The 20,330-nt window shown below is 34.5% G+C and overlaps 1 protein-coding gene across 1 annotated transcript; it reads left to right on the forward strand.

The window, feature by feature from the left end:
• Positions 1-2,297: 2,297 nt before the first annotated feature.
• Positions 2,298-5,565, forward strand: LOC126692897 (actin-like). Its single transcript, XM_050388700.1, has 5 exons — positions 2,298-2,481; positions 3,257-3,329; positions 3,480-3,873; positions 4,266-4,879; positions 5,174-5,565. The coding sequence occupies exons 2-5, from the start codon at positions 3,270-3,272 to the stop codon at positions 5,237-5,239; spliced, it is 1,134 nt and encodes a 377-aa protein (XP_050244657.1). The 5' UTR covers positions 2,298-2,481; positions 3,257-3,269; the 3' UTR covers positions 5,240-5,565.
• Positions 5,566-20,330: the final 14,765 nt, after the last annotated feature.

Below are 20,330 nucleotides of genomic sequence, written 5' to 3' on the forward strand. Positions count from 1 at the left end.
GAGACTCAGCTCATTTGGTTATGGGTTATCAAATCAACTTTTCCAAAGCATAACTTTGTTTTTTAAAAAGAAAGATATAAAGTACAACTTTTTCAAATAATCTAATTTGTATTAAACTAACACTCAACATCACTCAGATAAAATCCACTAGAATTTGACATGAGAGAGAGAAAATCAATTGGCATTGGTCAAGAATCAAGATACTCCTCATCATCACAAAGGGTTCCATACATTGATAAAAGTGAACTAATTGAACCTTCCTTCCCTCACTCCTATTAAGAGGGAAATATGTCCATAGTCCACAAACTTACCCAACCCACGATTTATTAACTCAAAGTGTGGTCAACTTCTAAGACAAAAATTAAAGTGCCCGAATATGGGTGACCACGTTGTTGTGTGCTCGTTGTCGTTGGTGGGGTTATGCATGGCACGTTTATGAGTCCCACACTCGAACCCTTCGCGCCGTTAGATGATTGACCGGTTCCATCGGTCAACAACCAAACGGTTTAAGCGTCGAAAACATAGGGTGGGAATGGACAGGTGTGACTGCACGTGAAGAAACACGCCGACATGATCTCACAACGGTTGGAAACGGAAAATTTCTGAGTTGGCAATTCGCTCTTTTTGCACCATCGCAATGTTGTATTCGTATTATTACCCGCACCATACCAAACCTCCCCCCCGCCATAAAGCGATAAAGCAAAGCAGCATCCAACTTAGAAAATTTTCCTTTTCAGCAGGACCTTTTCTCCTTCACGGATTTGCCCCCCTGTTCTGTACCATTTTCACATTCATATCCAAACTCTTTTATTCTTTTAATACAAGGGCATTTTTGGAATTTTGGATAATGGAATTAAGGGCACCATGTAATTAAGCAATTTTTTTTTCCAGGATTCCCCTATTATATTATCCTAATTATATTATATTATATTATATATATTACCATTTACTTATTAAAAAAGATGTACATATATATTTTGTTCCAGGGCCAAAACATAACAAGAAAAAAACAAAAAAAAATCTAGTAATTCCTTTTAAACTTGCTTTTGATGATAACAAAAACAATTCAGTCAAGTTTAGATGGTAAATATAAGCAAAAATAATTTGCATTACCAAACCTTTTAACTCTTTAGTTTATGCATGTTTTCCATTTAACTAAACTGGAAAAATATCTTGTTGTCGAATAAAAAATCTAGAGTTTAAACTCTACCTAAACAAAAAATCAAAAGGTGTCTTAGGCTAATTATAAGAGCATTCATCATGAAATAGACGATATAAGTTTGAATATATATGTATATATATATTCATCTTAATTCAAGGTTAGCAAATCTAAGCTTTAATGTTGTCAACATTTCATTCTACCAATTCCTTCGATAGGGCTGTTCATGGGTTATTATAGGTCTTGATCCAACTCTATCACATGGCAGATCGGAGGACCATCGTCAACCAAAACGGTTATCGAATCAGTTCAAGTCAGGCTTTTCATATGTCAAGTCGATTTCGAATAGAATCTAGAAGGTGACGACAATAACGATCGACAGATCTTGTCAAAGACTTTATATTTCCTCATAATCTCATTAGAGATCAAAAGATCTTGATCAGATATGGGAGGAGATTGTGATATATTTAGTTGGAGGTTTGGTCGGGTTAGTTTATATCGGGTTTCATAGGGGAACTTGCCACTCAACCTACTCTTGACAAGTTTTGGAGGAGGACACTCGCCGTCGACCACCACAAGCGTCAGTTCAAGCGGTTGTCAGCTTAGGTTGGGGCTGGTGGGTTAGGTGGCCGAGTCTAGTGGATAGCCCTACCCTTAGGAGACACCAAGTGGTCAGCTCAATAAACCTGAAGAATGTGTCATAAACAAGTGATTTCAAATTCTATCTACTATAATATTGGTTCATAGGATTTCCAAAATATAAAATGGAATAATTTATTCTAGTTTGGGACACCACCTCTTTATAAATCATTTTATAAAATTAAAATACATGGGATTTTTTTATATAAAAAAAAAAATGCTGAACAACAAGGTGGAGTTGAATAAATCAAGAAGAAAAGAATGCTTAATGATAATAAAAATTAAAAAATAAATAAATAAAAGAAGAAGAAGAAGAATGCATTTGATATATTGGTATTCCGAAAATGACCTTGGTGAGAAAAAGTAGGGAGTGGAGGGCTATTTGGAGAGAAGGGTAATGGTATATCCGTCCTCACAAAGCAACCGAAAGCAGAGAGCCAGCTGTTTGCACTACGAACGTGACGCGTGATGGGGTCCGTCAGATTAGATATTCGGAACAAACGGTCATGATTTTGTGAAATTGCATTTGAGGTCATTTAACCTGAATTTCATTTGCATTGCACCTCCACCCCTTATTTTTTAAACAGGAGGGCGGGTATCTCACTCTCAGCCACAATCCACAACAAAATTCCGTTAAACAAAGCGACAAACACAGAGTTTCATTCAAATTCATAACTCCAAAGGTACCCTTTATTTTTTTTTGGTTTTGTTTTTAATTTTTCATTGGTATAATGTGCTTGTACATTGATTAATTTTGATCGTTTAAGGTTTCGGATATGATATTCTAGTGATCCGTTTTCCTTTTTTGGTCTTGACAACGTTGTTGGGTTTTCATTGATCGTCTTAGAAACATTTCTTTTCTTCTTCTTCTTCTTTTTTTCCCGTTTTTGTGGGGTTCAGGATTTGCATTTTTTTTCTTGTTATTATTGTTTTAATATGTGATGCATAGAATTGGATCGAATTCATTGATTGATGGGCTTGGATCCATGATGGGTTTTCGTAGTTCAACTTATTGGGCGCATTGGATTGTTAGGTTCCTCTCACTGTTTTGATTTCGATGCATGTAAATTTGTTGCTTTGATCGAACTCGAAAATGTTTTAAAGTATACATCACTGGTTGCGATTTTAGCTGGTAGATTTTAGATCATGTTGAATTTCTATATATTTTTTCTTTCAAAGATTCAATTTTTTGTAAATTGGTTGGGGTAATGATTGTATGTTTTCCTGTATTTGTTGAATTTTACGCCCTGTTATAATGGGTTAGGAATGTACTGGCTTATGAGGTTTGAATGGACCAGGTTCTGTAATGCATATCTTGATTTTGACTCCATGAGAGGATCTGCCAATTTGGGAATAGTGAATTGTCATTATTTTTTTCCTAATGCATATAGTTATGATTTATATGATGAGCAACTACTATTCCTTGAATTTGAATATAATGTTGGTGTCTTTCTGCAGAAGGCAATAGAAAATGGCAGAAACTGAGGATATTCAGCCTCTCGTGTGTGATAATGGAACCGGAATGGTCAAGGTAATAATCCAAAATCTATTATTGTGTTAACCATTTTTGTTTTAGTTTCATTTGAAATACTAAGTGCTTTTCTCCAAAGGTGATGGTAGTCAGTTTCTGCTTACTCCAGAACCCAGATTCTAATGACTTTGATGGATCTGAAATTGCCAGGCTGGATTTGCGGGAGATGATGCTCCAAGGGCTGTGTTCCCTAGTATTGTAGGTCGCCCTCGTCACACTGGTGTGATGGTTGGTATGGGCCAAAAGGATGCCTATGTTGGGGATGAGGCACAATCAAAGAGAGGTATTTTGACATTGAAATACCCAATTGAGCATGGTATTGTTAGCAATTGGGATGACATGGAGAAGATCTGGCATCACACCTTCTACAATGAACTTCGTGTGGCTCCAGAAGAGCATCCAGTTCTTCTCACAGAAGCACCTCTCAACCCAAAGGCCAATCGTGAGAAAATGACTCAGATTATGTTTGAGACATTCAACACTCCAGCTATGTATGTCGCTATCCAGGCTGTCCTTTCCCTTTATGCTAGTGGACGTACAACTGGTGAGCAATTAGCATCAGTTATCTAACTGCCTTTTTGGTTAATGTGATAATATTACACTTAAAATTTAGAGAGGCAAAAAATAGAAACTCTTGGTAAAAGGAAATATTTAATAATGGATATTTTACAGTATGACAATTTAGAGAGACAAATAAATATTTGCCTCTCATGATAAATTTTTTTTCCTGAAATTGATTTGAGAAACAAAATAATTCATGAAAAGAACTTATGTTTTATTGCAATGTGATGTGCCTTATTTTCATATCATGAGCAAGTGCTTTCAGGAATGCATCATGCAATCTTTGGTTTGTACAGAATAGTGAAATCTTGCAAACTTGCTATGAAATTGTTACTATGTGTTAATCTGTTTTATATTTTGCTTGTTGTCTTTTAGGTATTGTTCTGGACTCAGGAGATGGTGTAAGTCACACAGTTCCCATCTACGAAGGTTATGCCCTCCCACATGCCATCCTGCGTTTGGACCTGGCTGGCCGTGATCTCACAGATGCTCTTATGAAAATCTTGACTGAGCGTGGTTACTCTTTCACCACTACTGCCGAGCGTGAAATTGTGAGGGACATGAAGGAGAAACTAGCCTATATTGCCCTGGACTATGAACAAGAGCTAGAGACGGCAAAGACCAGCTCAGCTGTGGAGAAGAGCTATGAGTTACCTGATGGACAGGTGATTACCATTGGTGCTGAACGATTCCGCTGTCCAGAAGTACTCTTCCAGCCGTCCATGATTGGGATGGAATCTGCTGGCATACACGAAACCACATACAATTCTATCATGAAGTGTGACGTCGATATTAGGAAGGATCTCTATGGTAATATTGTCCTCAGTGGTGGTTCCACTATGTTCCCAGGCATTGCTGATAGGATGAGCAAGGAGATTACAGCATTAGCTCCAAGTAGTATGAAAATTAAAGTGGTTGCCCCACCAGAGAGGAAGTACAGTGTCTGGATTGGAGGCTCCATTTTGGCATCTCTCAGCACCTTCCAACAGGTAATGTGCTATACAAGGCCATTGCTTTGTGAATGATTATGACCATATAATATAAGTATGAGACAATTTATTTTAATTTATTAATAACTTGTTTAGAAAACAAAATATAAATTTATTACAACACAACGGCACAAATTGTGTGTTAAGCTTATGACTGCTTGTTAAAAGTAGCAATTTGCCTCACCCAACAAGCCATTGCTGTGGTATTTTGGCTGCTTGCTAACATGATAGCATTGGTAAATTCTAAAATGATTGAAGTATTTCTGACTAAAAAAACCCTTCTTCTGCATGCAGATGTGGATTGCTAAGGCTGAGTACGACGAATCCGGACCATCAATTGTTCACAGGAAATGTTTCTAGTCTTGCAAAGAAAGGGTTGGGCAAAGAATTTACCGGATACATATATTACAGAGAGGCTTCTAATCAAGTGGTTGAAGGATTCCCTTTTTATTTCTTTCCCCCTTTTTTTTCATTCATGTTTGTTTCTCTGTGTTTTTCTTTTGTTTTGCTGGGACAGTGAACATGGAGGCAAGCAAATTAAGTTCAAGATTCAAATTTTTCCTTACTATGTTGTAGAAGAGTTGTGTATTGTTACTGATTTGGTTTGGGTTGAAACGGAAATTCTTTTCATTATAATTTATTTGAGGGCTCTTTTTATAAATTAGAATGACCTATATTCCTTTTTATGTGGGCTGTTTTCTGCAACTTTATATTGTCACAATATCTGATCAAGTATGTAGTCCACGTGGATGGAAATCTATTGGAACAAAAGCAACAATTATTTACAGCATCAGAAGTGTGTAACTCTGGATGAAGTTAAAAACCATGCATTCAGCACACAAAAAAAAGGGTAAAAAACCATGCACACAGATCTCTAGATTTTAGAGGTACAGCATGAAAAGCCCGATAATTTGGTCACCATTGTACGGATCTGACAAAGCAAACTAAATAAGCACATGGTCTGAGATTTTAACTAATAACTTGGTTGAGATTCTCATCAAATGCGCAGGCTACACAAATCGGAGTAGTAGTATGTTATGTTTCAAAAAAAAAAAAAAACAAAAAAAACTTGGATTTCTGGACAAAGCTACGAGTGAAAGCATGGGTTTAGAACTATTTTATGTGAAGTATCCCATGTACCTAGGGGAAACAAACCAGCTCATGCATTATCACGATACGCCTAGCACACAAACAATTTGTGTGCATTGATAGTATTGGGCTCATTTTCCGATTCGTCACGTCACGTATCTGAACTTGATTGGACTTTTTCGTTGATCTGAGTTTAGATCAAGGATGTAAATCCACCACTCTCATCTGCACAAATGATAATAAAAAACTAGTCGTGTCTCGGTGCTACGTAGCACTCAATAAACCTGCAAAATGAGGGAAGAACGCTATGACCAGCTTACACAACATAAAATCTTGATGTTAGTTTCAGAATAAAGGATAATCTATGTATAAGTTTCCTCACACCCAATCAATTATTAACAATGTTACTAGAGAATTCTCATCCCCAAGTGCTTCTCCAACATTAAGAATTGCTACCTCAATGTAAAAAGTTGAACTGGCTGATGCACCTGTTTCTACATCTGCTAAAACTGTTAAACCCTCTACTAAGCCTAGAAAAAAGGGTTCTCCTTTGGATGAGATTTGCAAGGACCATGATGTTTTATATGCCCTCATCAAGATGACATCAAAGGAAAAAGAACCTGCTGATTCAGAAGATGAACGGTCCTCTGAAGCTTCTGTTACAAAAGACCCTTATTACCCCTACAATCAGGAGTGGTTTGGTCATGCTGAAGAAGAAACTCATGATTTAGCAGAAGATTGATTCCCCTATTTGTCTGGCCTGCACAATAGCCAAAATGCTACAATGTTTACCCCTTGGTGAAGTTCCCACTATTGTTTCACACCACTGCCCCATGCAAATGATGATGTTTTGAAAAAGAGATTCTTCATGCTTTTAGTCATTTCAAGCTTACTTTCGGCAAGTCTTGGTTCTTTGGATTGAAGAATCATGCTTTAAGTCATTTCAAGCTTACTTTCGGCAAGTTTTGGTTCTTTGGATTGAAGAATCAAACAAGGCCCCACTGCTGATGATTTGAGACAAAAAGTGAAAAATCACTATTCACTTTTTACTGTTCATCGGTACTGTTCACTATGCTTTTTATGCCTATTTAAGGGGGGATGTCACTTATGTTAAACCAAGTTTTGCTCTAGAGCCAGAATTCTCTTTAGGACTACTTCTTTCCTTTAGAACTTCTCTCTAGAATTTCCACTATTACCACTATTTCCCTACAAAGCCTTGTAACTAGAACTAGTTCAAGCCTTGTAACTGTTAAACTGTTTAGATCTTGTAACTACTACTGTAAGTTCTGTTACTTATTTTCAATATTAACTACTTTCAGCTTTCAGTTTGTTCTATACTTTAAGTTGTTTTGATCTATACTACTTGGCTGGTTCTACCGCCTTACTATTGTTTTAAATTACTTTGATTATATCTGCAATACTGCCTTCTTGGCTGGTTCTACTTTGCTTACTTTATTTATTTTCAATATATTATATTGTGCTTTTAGAAACATTTTTCTTTTTAGCATAGAAATCATTGGGCTTAACAAAGTTGGTTTTGTATTTTTTATATTTTTTATGGCTATAATTTTTGTGACTTTTATCATGTTTTTTACCCTTTTGCCTGGAAGGAGTAATCGGGGGCAAACCATATTGTTCACAAAAATTACTCATTTCATACATAGCTTTTCTTTTATTCTTTAATTGGTATTTTAACAATTTTTCATCATTACACATATTAACACCGAGTTTTTTAATAATGCTTAAAATATCACCATAAGTTAAATTATCATAATCAATGGAATCATTTTTACCAATTAACTCTTATTTTACCTTATGAGCAAAGATAGGAGGTAGACCGCCAATAAACTTTTCTTTCCAATAAGGCTTGTAGCAATATTTCCGGAGCATTACTCTAGAAATGAAAACATCTTGGTACCATTTGTAATCAAACATAGTAGGACATCTCAAATTGTTCAAATAATCAAAAATTCGAGACGAAATATTAGATGGAGTACCAACAAAATGTTTGAGAATAGTATAGACCAAAGTATTGACACCGTCAGGTATACCTTTGCCAATACTTTCATCAAAAATAGGCAGACCTTCATCATTCTTTTTAACAGCATGCTTAATAGATTCTCTGGAATCTTCTGTGAGATATGAATCCCACCATCCACAAAGAGTACCAGAAAAACCAATAACAAGGAGGTCAACAATTTCAAGGTGATCAAGATTATGGTTATTAATATAAGCAATTCCAACCATAGACATATGACCCATTTTATTAATTATTTCTTGTTCAGACAAACCATCAATATTCCATTCATAAATTTTATCAACAGAAACAGAAAATTTTGTTTGAAAAGATCTTTCTTCAAACTGCATATCAGGAGGAGTAGGTTTTGAATACCAATTTTTTGTAAAAGACATGGGTTTGGAGTTTCCAACAAATCTTTTAATTTTTGGTAAATCATCATCAAAAACCTTTTTTTGCAGAAATAGAAGATAATGAATTAGAATTTGTGTTTTCATCAGAAACAATTTCTTTTTCATTTCTTGAAATAGTACAAGCAGCACTTTTAGAAGTATTTTCTCAACAATGTCAAGAGTTTTAGCTTGAGAAGTTTTAAACTTCAATTTTTGATCTTGACTAGGTAAATCAATCAAGGGTTTCTCAGTTTTTGAAACAGGGGTTTTTTCAACAATTTTTTCTTCAATACGGTCAAGTTGTTGACCAATAATATGCAAGGATTCATTAGTAAAATTGTTTTGTTCAATAATACTAGTAATAGGAGTTTGATCATCAGCAAGTTTGAAAGGAGAGGCCTTAACATTAGTCTTCTTACAATTTATCAAAATTGTCTCAAGAGGCGGATGACTAGACCTAACAATGGTTTTATCTTCTTTAACAAAATTTGATTTTTTTTATCACATTCAAATGATTTTTTGAAACTTCATCTTTTGGAACATAATAGTTTTCAAGAAAATCAAAAAACAAAATATGTTTTTTCAATTAATTCATCTTTTCTTTCCATTTCCTTTTAACACAGTCTTTTTCAGACTGAGTAAAAGTACTTAGGTAATATTTCCTTTTATCTCTGTTTTTAGCAGAAATAAATTTATTAAACAAGGAAACCATATCAATTTCAAAACTTTCATTTAAAACATTCAAAACTCTTAATTGACCTTGGAAAGCAGGGTTTTCAATAGGAGGAAAATCATAACCAGATGGAGACACAGATCTAGTATCATCTTCTTCTTCATTAGCAGTTCTGCCATATGGAGAGGAAGTTTTAGGTTTAGTAGAATAGAAAACAATGCTAACTTGGGAGCTACCACTTAAAACTCCTTTTAGCCTCAAATCAAGTTTTTCAAAATTCTTTTGCAAAAATTCATTGAGATCTTGGCTACGCTCACGTTAAACCACGTCAACAGCTATGTCATTCCAATCCTTTTTTCTAAATTTGTCCTACAATTTTAAAATAGTTTTTATCAATTTTAAATTACTAATAAAATTAAAATAATTTCCAACCTATCTCCACCATAAAGCCCACTTCTTATAAATTTAATTCCACCATAAAGCCCACTTCTTATAAATTTAATTCCACCATAAAGCCCAAACTCAAGCCTTTTCAACCAAAAACCCTTTGAAAATCACGGCTATAGCTTTCTGTATTTTCACCGAAAAACCTTTGAAAATCACAGTTACAACTTTCTGTATTTCCTTCCCTTTTGTTGCACGATTTAAAATTCTAGTCTCCCCACGTTTTGTTTCACCGTGTTAGATTTAGTTCCTTCCCCTTCCCCACCTTCTTACGGCAGCCTCTCTGTCTTCCTTCCTCCTCTCCTCACAATATATAAATACTGACAAAAGCTGGATGATTCAGTTGAGGTATCTCTAAATCCCAATTTGTTTTGTGCTCTATTCTTTTACTTGATGTTTTTTATTCCCTTTTTACACTTTGTTACTGCCTCTTTTGTGTTGTGGTGTAGATAGTTTTTAATTGGAGCTTTACCTCTTTATGGTCTGTTCATCTTGAGTTTTTGGAATGGGTCTTATCCTGTGTGACTCCAACAACTTTAGTGCGACTCAGATTAATTCGTGTGGTGTGTGAAAAATAGGGCAATGTTATATAAATCAATATTGTTGCAGCTGAAGAAATTTTCCAAATTCCCTTTGTGAAAGTGGAATGAGAAATCTATGTATGTATTACAATGCCAAATATTTGTGTCCGTGTAATTTGATACCTAAGGTAATTTGATTAGGGTTTTCAATATTGTAGCAACTTTCCTTTGTGATAGTGGGATGAGAAATCTGTGTATGTATTACAATGCCAAATATTTGTATCAAATTTTCTGTGTCAGCGTAGATTGATACCCAGGGTAATTGGATTAGAGTTTTGACTTTGTTGTTTGTCTCCACTTCTATCAAATGTTCTGTGTCAGCGTAGATTGATACCCACGATAATTGGATTAGAGTTTTGACTTTGTTGTTTGTCTCCACTTCTATCAAATGTTCAATTAGCCCTATGTAGTTATATTTCTCTTGCAAAGTTCCCTCAAAAGGTGCCTTGAGCAATAACACTAGAGAAGGACTAGGCACATCTCTGTTGCTATGCTCATGGCATTTTTGTTTCATACTTTCCAAGCCAACAATTTTGATCTCATTCAAAGGGAAGGTGTTAACTGCAATTATAGCAATTGGAAAAACAATTGTGGAGCAATAAGTTATTTAATGAAATTTCAACTCAAATTCACACGACTAATTAAAATTTCAGACTATTTAATGCCACCATATATTCTAGAAAAAGAAAATATACAAACCAACTAAATAGTACAAAAGTCTTTTTTCCCTACAACAAACCACTATACTAACACTATGAACTACTTAGTTTGCATTCCTTTTCATCAAACAAAAGAACAATTATCAAACTCCTTCGCCAATACCCAAACCTATCCTCCAGCTCTTATAGCATCAATATATACCTTAAGGGCCTACCATGGTGATAAACTTTTGTAACACACGATAAGTAACTGAAGTACATTAGCCATGTGTCTCCTTGGTCCACAAGTGTATAGATTCAGAGCTATTGCCACTATGGAGGCAGCAGTAGTAGTACTTCTTGACAAAAAACAAATATGCGAGCGGTCAGAGCTTGATATAGTTGCACATACTCAGAATAGTTTATGTAACCAAAAGAAATATGGCATTGTTGAATGAAATCCCATTGTAAATAAATCTGGATCATTTCTTCAAGTATGTCCAACTCTCAATTATAAATAAAATGAAAATGTTATGCTAAAATATTTTTATATTCTCTTTTGGTACACTAAAATAATTTTAATATTATGTTTTGGTTGTGTAGGCTGTTCAGTTTTTCTACCAATTTATTATGGATTATCTATTAAATTACAAGTACAAAAGCTAGAATATTTCTTCAGGTATCAAAACGTCAGTTATAAATAAATTTTAATGTTTTGCTAAAATAGTCCTCATATTATTTTTGGTAGTGTAGACCGTTCATATTATCCACCAGTTATTTGAAATGATTTTTAGGTGGGTGTAATCAAATGTCTTTCTATAATTTCACTGAGAAATGAGAATTAAGACAAAACATTTCATGAAGAGATACTCTACTTCTGGAATTGTTTCAAAGAAACCAATTAGAGCTTGAATTTCTAGGAGGTTGAATAATGTCATTGATCAGTTAAATGGACAGCTTAGGAGAGAGTAAAAGTTAAAGGGAATAAAATAGTGCAAAATATAAGGGTCCTCAAGTTGTCTTTCTTGGGTTCATAATTTTTGAATTGTAAAAGAAAGAAAAAAAAAAAGCATATAGAGTGTGTAGGTGAGAATTCAGGGCAATTATAAAATAGGCAGTGGCAGCTTTTAATACAAAGTGAAAGAGTAGAAACAGAGGGAGATTAAAAAAAAAGGAGGTTGGTTTAAGAATTTTCATTTAACACCGTTTTGATTACTATTTTACCCACCAATTGCTCACAAGTTACCTGTTAATTTTCATGTTTTTAAGCTGGATTGTTTCTTCAAGTATGTGTAACTCTCAATTATAAATAAAATGAAAAGGTCATGCTAAAATATTTTTTATATTATCTTTTGGTTGTGTAGGTTGTTCATATTTTATACCAGTTGATTACGGATTATCTATTAAATTGCAAGTTCAAAAGCTAGATTGTTTCGTCAAGTATGTACAACTTTCAATTAATGAAAAGGCTATTCTAAATATTTTTATATTATCTTTTGGTGTGGTAAAATAATTTTTGTAAGGGCGGCGTTTTGGTTCCTGAGCCCAAAAGGTAGAAGGATTCAAGCCTAAAGAGCCCAACACAATGAATTTGTAGAGAATGGGCTTAAAAACTAGGTTTCAATGGATCAAGCAATGCACACAGTGGATTAAAGATAGTAAGAAAGCAAAGAAAGACAAGCTCTATGCAAAGAAAGCCTTCCTCGGCGAACTCCGAGGAGAGTGGTTCTTGAATATATTTCTTTTAGACTTGGATACAATTTCAGTTCTTCTTGCTACAGTCTTTTCTTTATAGATTTCCTGGTCCCCTATTCCCTTTAGGATCTCTCACATTATATATGCTCATTTTGCTTATCCTGGCCTTCCATTTGTTGATTATGTAGGCCATTACTTGAGTGATTGTCCCATCAGACGCCCTTCCCAGTCTTCTGTGAGTTGCAGCAACTAAGACAGCAATGTTTAGGGGTCTTCTCCACATAAATGCGGCCAGAGGGTTTGGTGAGGTCCAATCAATGTGGTGGCAGCCACCATCCCTCCAATCACGTCAGGGGCTAACCCCCTCTCTGAAACTCTTCCTCTACAATGTGGCCCCCCCTCTAGTAATATGCCCTTGACGTGGCAATGGCTCACCTCCCTGGCTTTACCGTCTTAGCGTATGGGCTCCTTGGAACTGTACTGGCCTCCTCGGCCTTGGGTATGACACATAGCATTATCACCTTATTAAATTTCTGTACCCCACAATTTTTATATTATCTTTTGGTTTCTACCAAATTATAACGGATTATCTATTAAATTGCAAGTTCACACAAGCTAGAATATTTCTTCAGGTCTCTCTAAAATGAAATGTTTTGCTAAAATAGTCCTCTGTCTCTCTCTCTCTCTCTCCCTCCTTCGTCTCTTCCTCTCCTTATATAAGTTAATCACTCCTTCATACCTCCTCTCTATCTCCCCTTTTTTTGCTCTTCATGTCTTTCACGATTTCAAAACTTCAAAATTATTAATATTGATAGAAATAGCTGAAACAGTCATAAAACAAATAACCACTTCTTTCTTCTTACTTTGTATGTACGGTCTTTGAGAAAATTTTCTCCATACAAACTTTGGCTTTTTCACTAAGAAATACTTAGGAACCAAGTCCTTCACTTTACGGCAAGCACTCAATCTTACACATTCAACCAAACGGGGGTTTTGTATGATTATATTTAGATGATTCTGCAATGTCATGATGAATGGGTTGGCCTTATTTTACCATATAATACAAGTAATCATGTAATTTATGAATTAAAAGGGATATATATTGTGGGATTATTTCATACGTTGTAATTTAAAAAATAATTTGAAATAACACACTGACTTTTTAAAAATATGTAATCTATAATATATTAATTCAATAAAAAAAATAACTATATCAATGCTTAGGTCTACGACTAGGTAAGTGTAAAAATTAGATTTCAATTAGAGTTTAATTTTAAGCCACATGTCCTATAGAATCTTTTTTTTTTTTTTTTTTGTGCCAAGTGAATTAATTCAGTATAGAAAATGATGAGTCCAATATAAATAAACCTAGGTAATATGTACATATATATATAGGGTTAAGTTCAAGTTACACCTGGTGTAACTCTAAGCAATGTTACCCCACTCAATAATTCATTATTGAATTCATATTTTGAAAATCCAACAGTTGAATTACATGTTCTATATATTCTTAATATACATGCCAAATTTCATGCCACCAAATGTAATTTACCATTTGATCCATAAACTAATCTTCTATGCATTATTTCAAACTACAAAAATTTGAATTTAAACAATCGATTAATGACATGACTATTGATCTTTGATCACTTTAAAATTTTGCAAGCATAGAGAATATACAAAGACAATTTAATCAAACGGTGAATTTGTCAAAATTTGCATCTAATTAAAAACTATTAGTTGATATAACATTGCTTAGAATTACACCAGGTATAACTCTAAGTAGTGTTACACCACTCAATAATTTATTATTAAATTCATATTTTGAAAATCCAACTGTTGAATTACATGTTCTATATGTTCTTAACATACATGCCAATTAGATGTAATTTACGATCCGATCACTAATCTTCTATGCATTATTTCAAACTACAAAAACTTGAATTTAAACAATTGATTGATGACATGGCTATTGATCTTTGATCACCTTAAAATTTTGCAAGTATGGAGAATATACAAAGATAATTTAATCTAACGGTGGATTTGTCAAAATTTATACCAGGTGTAACTCTCTCTCTCTCTCTCTCTCTCTCTCTCTCTCTCTCTCTCTCTCTCTCTCTCTCTCTCTCTCTATATATATATATATATATATATATATAACCAAAGCTTTGAGAATATTTGATTAGAATCAAAATTAGATTTTTGCTGTTATTTTTTTTTCTAAACTAATAAGTATATTTTTTATACTGTTTCTATTTAGATATTTTGTATGTGAAGATTTTGAATGTAACAAATTGTAATTGAGCTAAACAATCTCATACACCTGTCCCCATTCAATTTAGGAGACACATTTGCACCAATTTATTCTTTTATTTTGCGTTATATTTAGGGTCCGTTTAGATATCGCTTATTGCTGAAAACTAAAAATACTGTAGCAAAATAATTTTTAAATGTGTGAATAGTGCCATGGAACCCATTTTTAATGAAAATTTTGCTGAAAAAAGAGATTTGTGAGTCCCGTGAACAGTGCATTTTTCAGTCTTGGGCATGATTTTTGGCTACCGTAGCCATGGGGCCCATGGACTGTGGACGCCAAACGCAGACGTTGCTTTGAAACGCCGTATCCAAAAATTCCCTTAGTAGAATTTCACGGATAATGATAGTGAATTAACATTTGTATATATAGCGTCCAACGGTGATTTTCAAAATTATATACTTACCACTAGTGTAATGAGAAACTTGGCTTAACCAATATCATTAAAATTGCAAAAGAAAATCATTTTAGTACCTCCAAATGTCCTAGTCGAACTAATGTCCTATATAATTGTTCGGGGGCCTTTTTTGGTTGCCCAACCACGTGTGGTCCGTTGGAGGGATGGCCTTACTAGGCCCGAGTTCTTTTGGGGAGTTGCCTCCGTAACTCAACATTGGGCCACATGAACCAATGGCTACCAATGTATTTTTAAGCCTACAAAACCATCAAAGCCAAAGTCTAAGAATCACGATAATGGTCGAATAAATATACAATATGTGTTTGATATTATAGCTTTGATTAGTAGTTGTAATAACAGTTGAAGTAGTATTTATTTAGAGGTAAAGTAATCATGTACTCAATGATGTAAATTTAAAGATATGGAAGCAGAGTCACTTATCTTTGTATGGTTTATAGCTCTAGCTGTGTAGCATCAGTAAGCTGATAGGATTCCACCAGAATGCCAGCAGTAGAGGCTAGTTAAGCTTGCCCCTCTTATCATGCATTTAAATGAGTTTAAGCCTTGGTTAATAGTTGTAATAGTTGTTGGAATAAAATAAAATGTATTTAAATTTGAAATAATCACGTACTCAATGATGTAAATTTAAAGATATGAAAGCAAAGTCACTTATCTCTGATGGTTTGCAGCCCCAGCAGTGTAGCATCAGTGAGTAGACAGCATCCCAACAAAATGACTCTAGCGGTAGAGGGGCAACTTGCCATGATAACTTCAAGATTAAAGGGGAAAAATGAGTGCAACTGGAGGGACAGAAAGTATGCCCAGCTGTGTGTAGGGGTTGGTTAAGCTTCTCTGTCTTATCATGCACTTAAATGAGTTTTCCCCTTTGACAATGCTCTTTTAGTTGTTGTGAAGTTATGTATAGCGTTGCCTTCTGTGAGAAGGGCTTTTGTATGGAGTACTTGTGCCTTTTAAGAGAAAGGCTTTATGTAAGATAAATTTGTGCCTTCCATGAGAAGGGCTTTGATATGAGATCTTGGTGCCTTCTAGGAGAAGGGCTTCAATATTAGAAGTTTGTGCCTTCCATGAAAAGGGCTTTGATATGAGATCTTGGTGCCTTCTAGGAGAAGGGCTTCAATATTAGAAGTTTGTGCCTTCCATGAGAAGGGCTTTTATAAGATAGGTGGAGCAGAGTATTGAGATGTGTTTATAGGCAGCAAAACAGTAGAATTTCAAAGTGAGAGATTATGAGAGTGGAACTTAAAAGAGTTGTGCTGTGTTATATGTAATGGTGTAGTAAGTGTGTATGAGATTGTGTAAGAGAAGTGAAGAAAGAGATGTTTAGAGATATGGGCAGCAAGATATATGTATTTTCAAAATATGGAGAGTGAGATAATGAGTATAAGAGAGTAATAGTGTTGTAGTATGTTTAGCAAAGCCGCTGGAATTTACTGCTGAAGGATGTATAAAGGCTTATGAAGGGCATTCATAGGTTAAGGGCTAGAGGGTTTAGTTTCTAATTTGGGAATTAAAAAACTCAGAACCTAATTAAGAGCTTAAGAAGATTATTAGAGGAAGAGAGAATAGAGAAGTTTCATGAGAGAGTTGTTCTTCTCCATTGGTGTCCCTCCTTTTGAGGTGTTGATGGGGAGGGGGGGTTCTATTTTGAGCTGAGTTTAAGGAGGTATTTATCAAATAATCTTAGCCAAAATCTGTCCCAACTAGCAATGAATCTTCAGAGAATCCATCCTAAGATTCGGCCAAAAATGGTATGTTTAGGTTTAAGGTGTTCTTGCTGTTTTGGGTAAAAGCTGTTGGGGAAAGATTAACAGAAAGGGAAGGTATTTTGGCAAGAAAAAGATGGTTACTTTAGTTGGTTTTGGTTTTAGCCAAATGTGGAAAATCAATAATGCTAAGGCTGCTGGGTCAATTGTTACATCTGTTCTAAAAAAAGCTGTCATGGTTGTCATAAGACAGCTGTTACTTTGGGCAGAAGCAGATGAGGTCAACTGGGTGATTTCAGACTGCTGGAGAGGACATTTAGCATTTTTTTTTTCATGGATTTGGCTGAAAATGGTAAGATCTCTTTCAAGGGTATCTTGCTATTTTGGGTATAGCAGCTGGTTGTTGGGATTTAAGCATTAAATGGCTAATGATATCACTTCCAGCCAGGTTTCAAGTGTTGAATACACTGCTAGGGTTCTGCTGGAAATATTTCCTTTTTTGGGTGTTTGTATTTTTGGTCCAAGGTTCTATTACAACACATTTTTAGCAAGTAATAGAAGGATTGGTTGAAAGTTAATGAAACATTAAAGGTTTAGTCAAGGTCTCATTGTGTTGTGACATAATTTTGGTGAGCAAGAAGAGTATTTAATGCTCTGCTCTAGCAGTTGGCAAAGAAATATATGGTCTAATTATGGCAAACAATAGCTGAGTATTGGAGATATTATGAATATTTTATATATAGTTGGAGACTAAGGATAGCCAATCAGATTAGGCCATGTGTTTAAGTTGGATTTTAACTGAAAGTAGTAATAAGATTTATGTAGAATAATATAATGAAATTTCTAAATTTATATAGCAACAGCTGGGGTTTGAATGAATAGTTATTTTCTCAGCAATTAGATAGCTGGAGATATTGAGTATTTGTCACATGATGAATATTAAGTTTTAGGAAAAGAGTAATGGGGAATTTTATCATTTTAAGTGCTATGTGATAAGAGATGCTTACCATATGCTACTCACTACACACGGACTCATCAGAGTTCAAGGAGTTGGAGAAGACACGCCAAGAAACATGTCTTTTTTATCAACTTTAAACCGTTGGAGCTTTACTAAACATACCTCTTGGCCCTCCAAACCATGACTCCCAAAGTTTCCCCAAAGAAACTTATGAGCTTGGATCATAAGCCGAAAATGAGATGATGTACCTCAGGTTTTGTTGTCATTTTGTGTAAATATGGGCTCTTTTTGAAGAAGCCGCTTGTCATGAATATGAGAGAGGTAATATGGGCCGTGAGTTTTGATTCATTGTGTGAGCCCGATCCATATGTTGATGTTGATGATATCATGGGTTATGATCCCAATTAACGAAAAGGGAATGTGGGCCATAAATCTGCCTCTTAAAGTAAGGATCTCACAGGCCATGTGAGCCCAATCCATGCAATTGAATGAAATATGAGCTTATTTTGGGTTTTAAATAGATTTATCCAAAAAATCAATAATATGTTGATGTGGCATGGGTTGCCAATGAAGTAGTGCCACGTGGGGTGAAAAAAGAGTCCTCAACAATAATTAATAATTTAAATTAATATCAATAGCACCACTATAATTTATTATTTATGTGCTTAAACACATGTTACATACTAGTTATAAGCAAGGTTTTGAAACCCGGACCGGACCGTACGGTCTAACTAGGAAAACCTCGAACCGCTCATTTTTGCGGTTCTTTTAGTCTCAAGAACCGCTCTATGGGAAAAAAAAACAAGGACCCATGCAAATCACAGTCGGACCTCACGATTCTGAGAACCATGATCAGACCGCTTCTCACAGTTCCCTGCTTCCTTTTGAATCTAAACCTTAAAAAAAGAAAAAAAAAAGAAAAAAAACAAAACAAAACAAAACAAAACAAAACAAAACAAAACAAAACAAAACAAACAAAACAAAACAAACAAACAAACAAAAACAAAAAAAAAAATAAAACAAAACAAACAAACAAAAACAAAACAAAACAAAAGATAAAGAAACACAACTGCTGGGAGTCTAAAAAGCACGGGTGCGGCTCCAGGGCCACCACACCCGCACCGGACTCGCAGCAACACGGCGACGCTCCTCCGACGCGCCAACTTGCCCTTTTTTTTCTTTTTCTTTTTTTTTGGTCAATCCTCAAAGCCACTATCTCTCCTTTAGCTTTATTCTTGTCTCTGAAAGTTTCTAGAAAAGAGATTAGCTCAAGCGTTTCTTGAAGAGAATTCTATAGCACAAGTAGAGGCACTCTTTGGAACTGACTATAACGGGAGAGCTACCATTAGGAAGAAGAGAGAGTCTAGACTGTTTAGAGAACTAAAAAGCTAAAAAGAAGAAGGGAACTTGAAAGAAAATTTTGAATACACAACTGAGATGGGATTTAGGAATTGGGATGTGGGAATATTGGGATTTGGTAGAGATAGGACAAAAAGGAAGATAAGGGAATACGTAAGAAAGAGAAGATAGAGAAATAAAAGAATCGGTAGGTGGGGCCGATTTTAGAGTGAAATGACTAAAGAGGGAATAATATATATTTTTTTTGGTAGAAATAATATATATATATATATATATATATTCTCTGTCAAGTCTTGTTATGAGTAATGATTTGTCATGAAAGTATTGTTAAAAATATTGTCGACTTCTTCGCTGCTTCTAAAGACTTCTTCTTTGCTACTGCGTGCTTTAATGTCAACTACTAACATATAATGCTTGCTTGCTGTCAAGCACTTCCTTCTTGGGTTTTGTTATTTATTTAACTTTAACAATTTTTAAATGCATGGACATCTTTAGATCTAGCTTTTGATTTTTTTTTTTTTTAATTCATAATAAATGGTGAACAATGACTATTCAAATGGGTTTGGGAAAAAAAATGATCGGCAATCAAATGGGCTTGGCCATGAGCAAATAAACTAATTTGTCTCTTAACTATTTTACTGGGTTTTATAAAATAAAAATTATTGGGTACTAAAGTGTGCTTTGTCATGACTTAAAAATAATTTAGAAACTCAATAGCTATTTATGTTTTTTTAGAATTTAATAATTTTTATTTGTACTATGAAAGTTATGTTATAAAAAATACTATCTATATTTGTTTTGGACTATTTTAGTTAATTTTTCTATTTTTTTATTAATTTAATGTTCTTATATATATATATATATATATTTAAAATAATTATTAAATTAATTATGACGTCATTACGGTTCAACTCCAATTCGACCTCAAAAACCTTAAACATCTTTCTTTTACAGTTCAATGAATAGTTCAGATCTAAAAACCTTGGTTATAAGTGGAAAGAGAAACTCCTATTTAGTTAACTCAGAAAATATTAGTATTGATATTAGTATTGATATTAGTATGCACTTTAGCTTTAATTAGTGAAAATTTTCAGAAAGAGCACACTGATTATTATATTCCCAAAATTGAGTAACCAAATTGACAAGAGGCCTCGAAAACTACTTCCCTAA

This window comes from Quercus robur, chromosome 7 (assembly GCF_932294415.1).
Source record: "Quercus robur chromosome 7, dhQueRobu3.1, whole genome shotgun sequence".
In the NCBI taxonomy this organism is placed as follows: domain Eukaryota; kingdom Viridiplantae; phylum Streptophyta; class Magnoliopsida; order Fagales; family Fagaceae; genus Quercus; species Quercus robur.

Excerpts from the sequence above, each read along its gene's own strand:
- LOC126692897 (XM_050388700.1), top strand. The coding sequence starts at position 3,270 with ATGGCAGAAACTGAGGATATTCAGCCTCTCGTGTGTGATAATGGAACC. Across the intron at positions 3,330-3,479 it reads ATGGAACCGGAATGGTCAAG|GCTGGATTTGCGGGAGATGA; the intron begins GTAATAATCCAA and ends TGAAATTGCCAG. Across the intron at positions 3,874-4,265 it reads TGCTAGTGGACGTACAACTG|GTATTGTTCTGGACTCAGGA; the intron begins GTGAGCAATTAG and ends GTTGTCTTTTAG.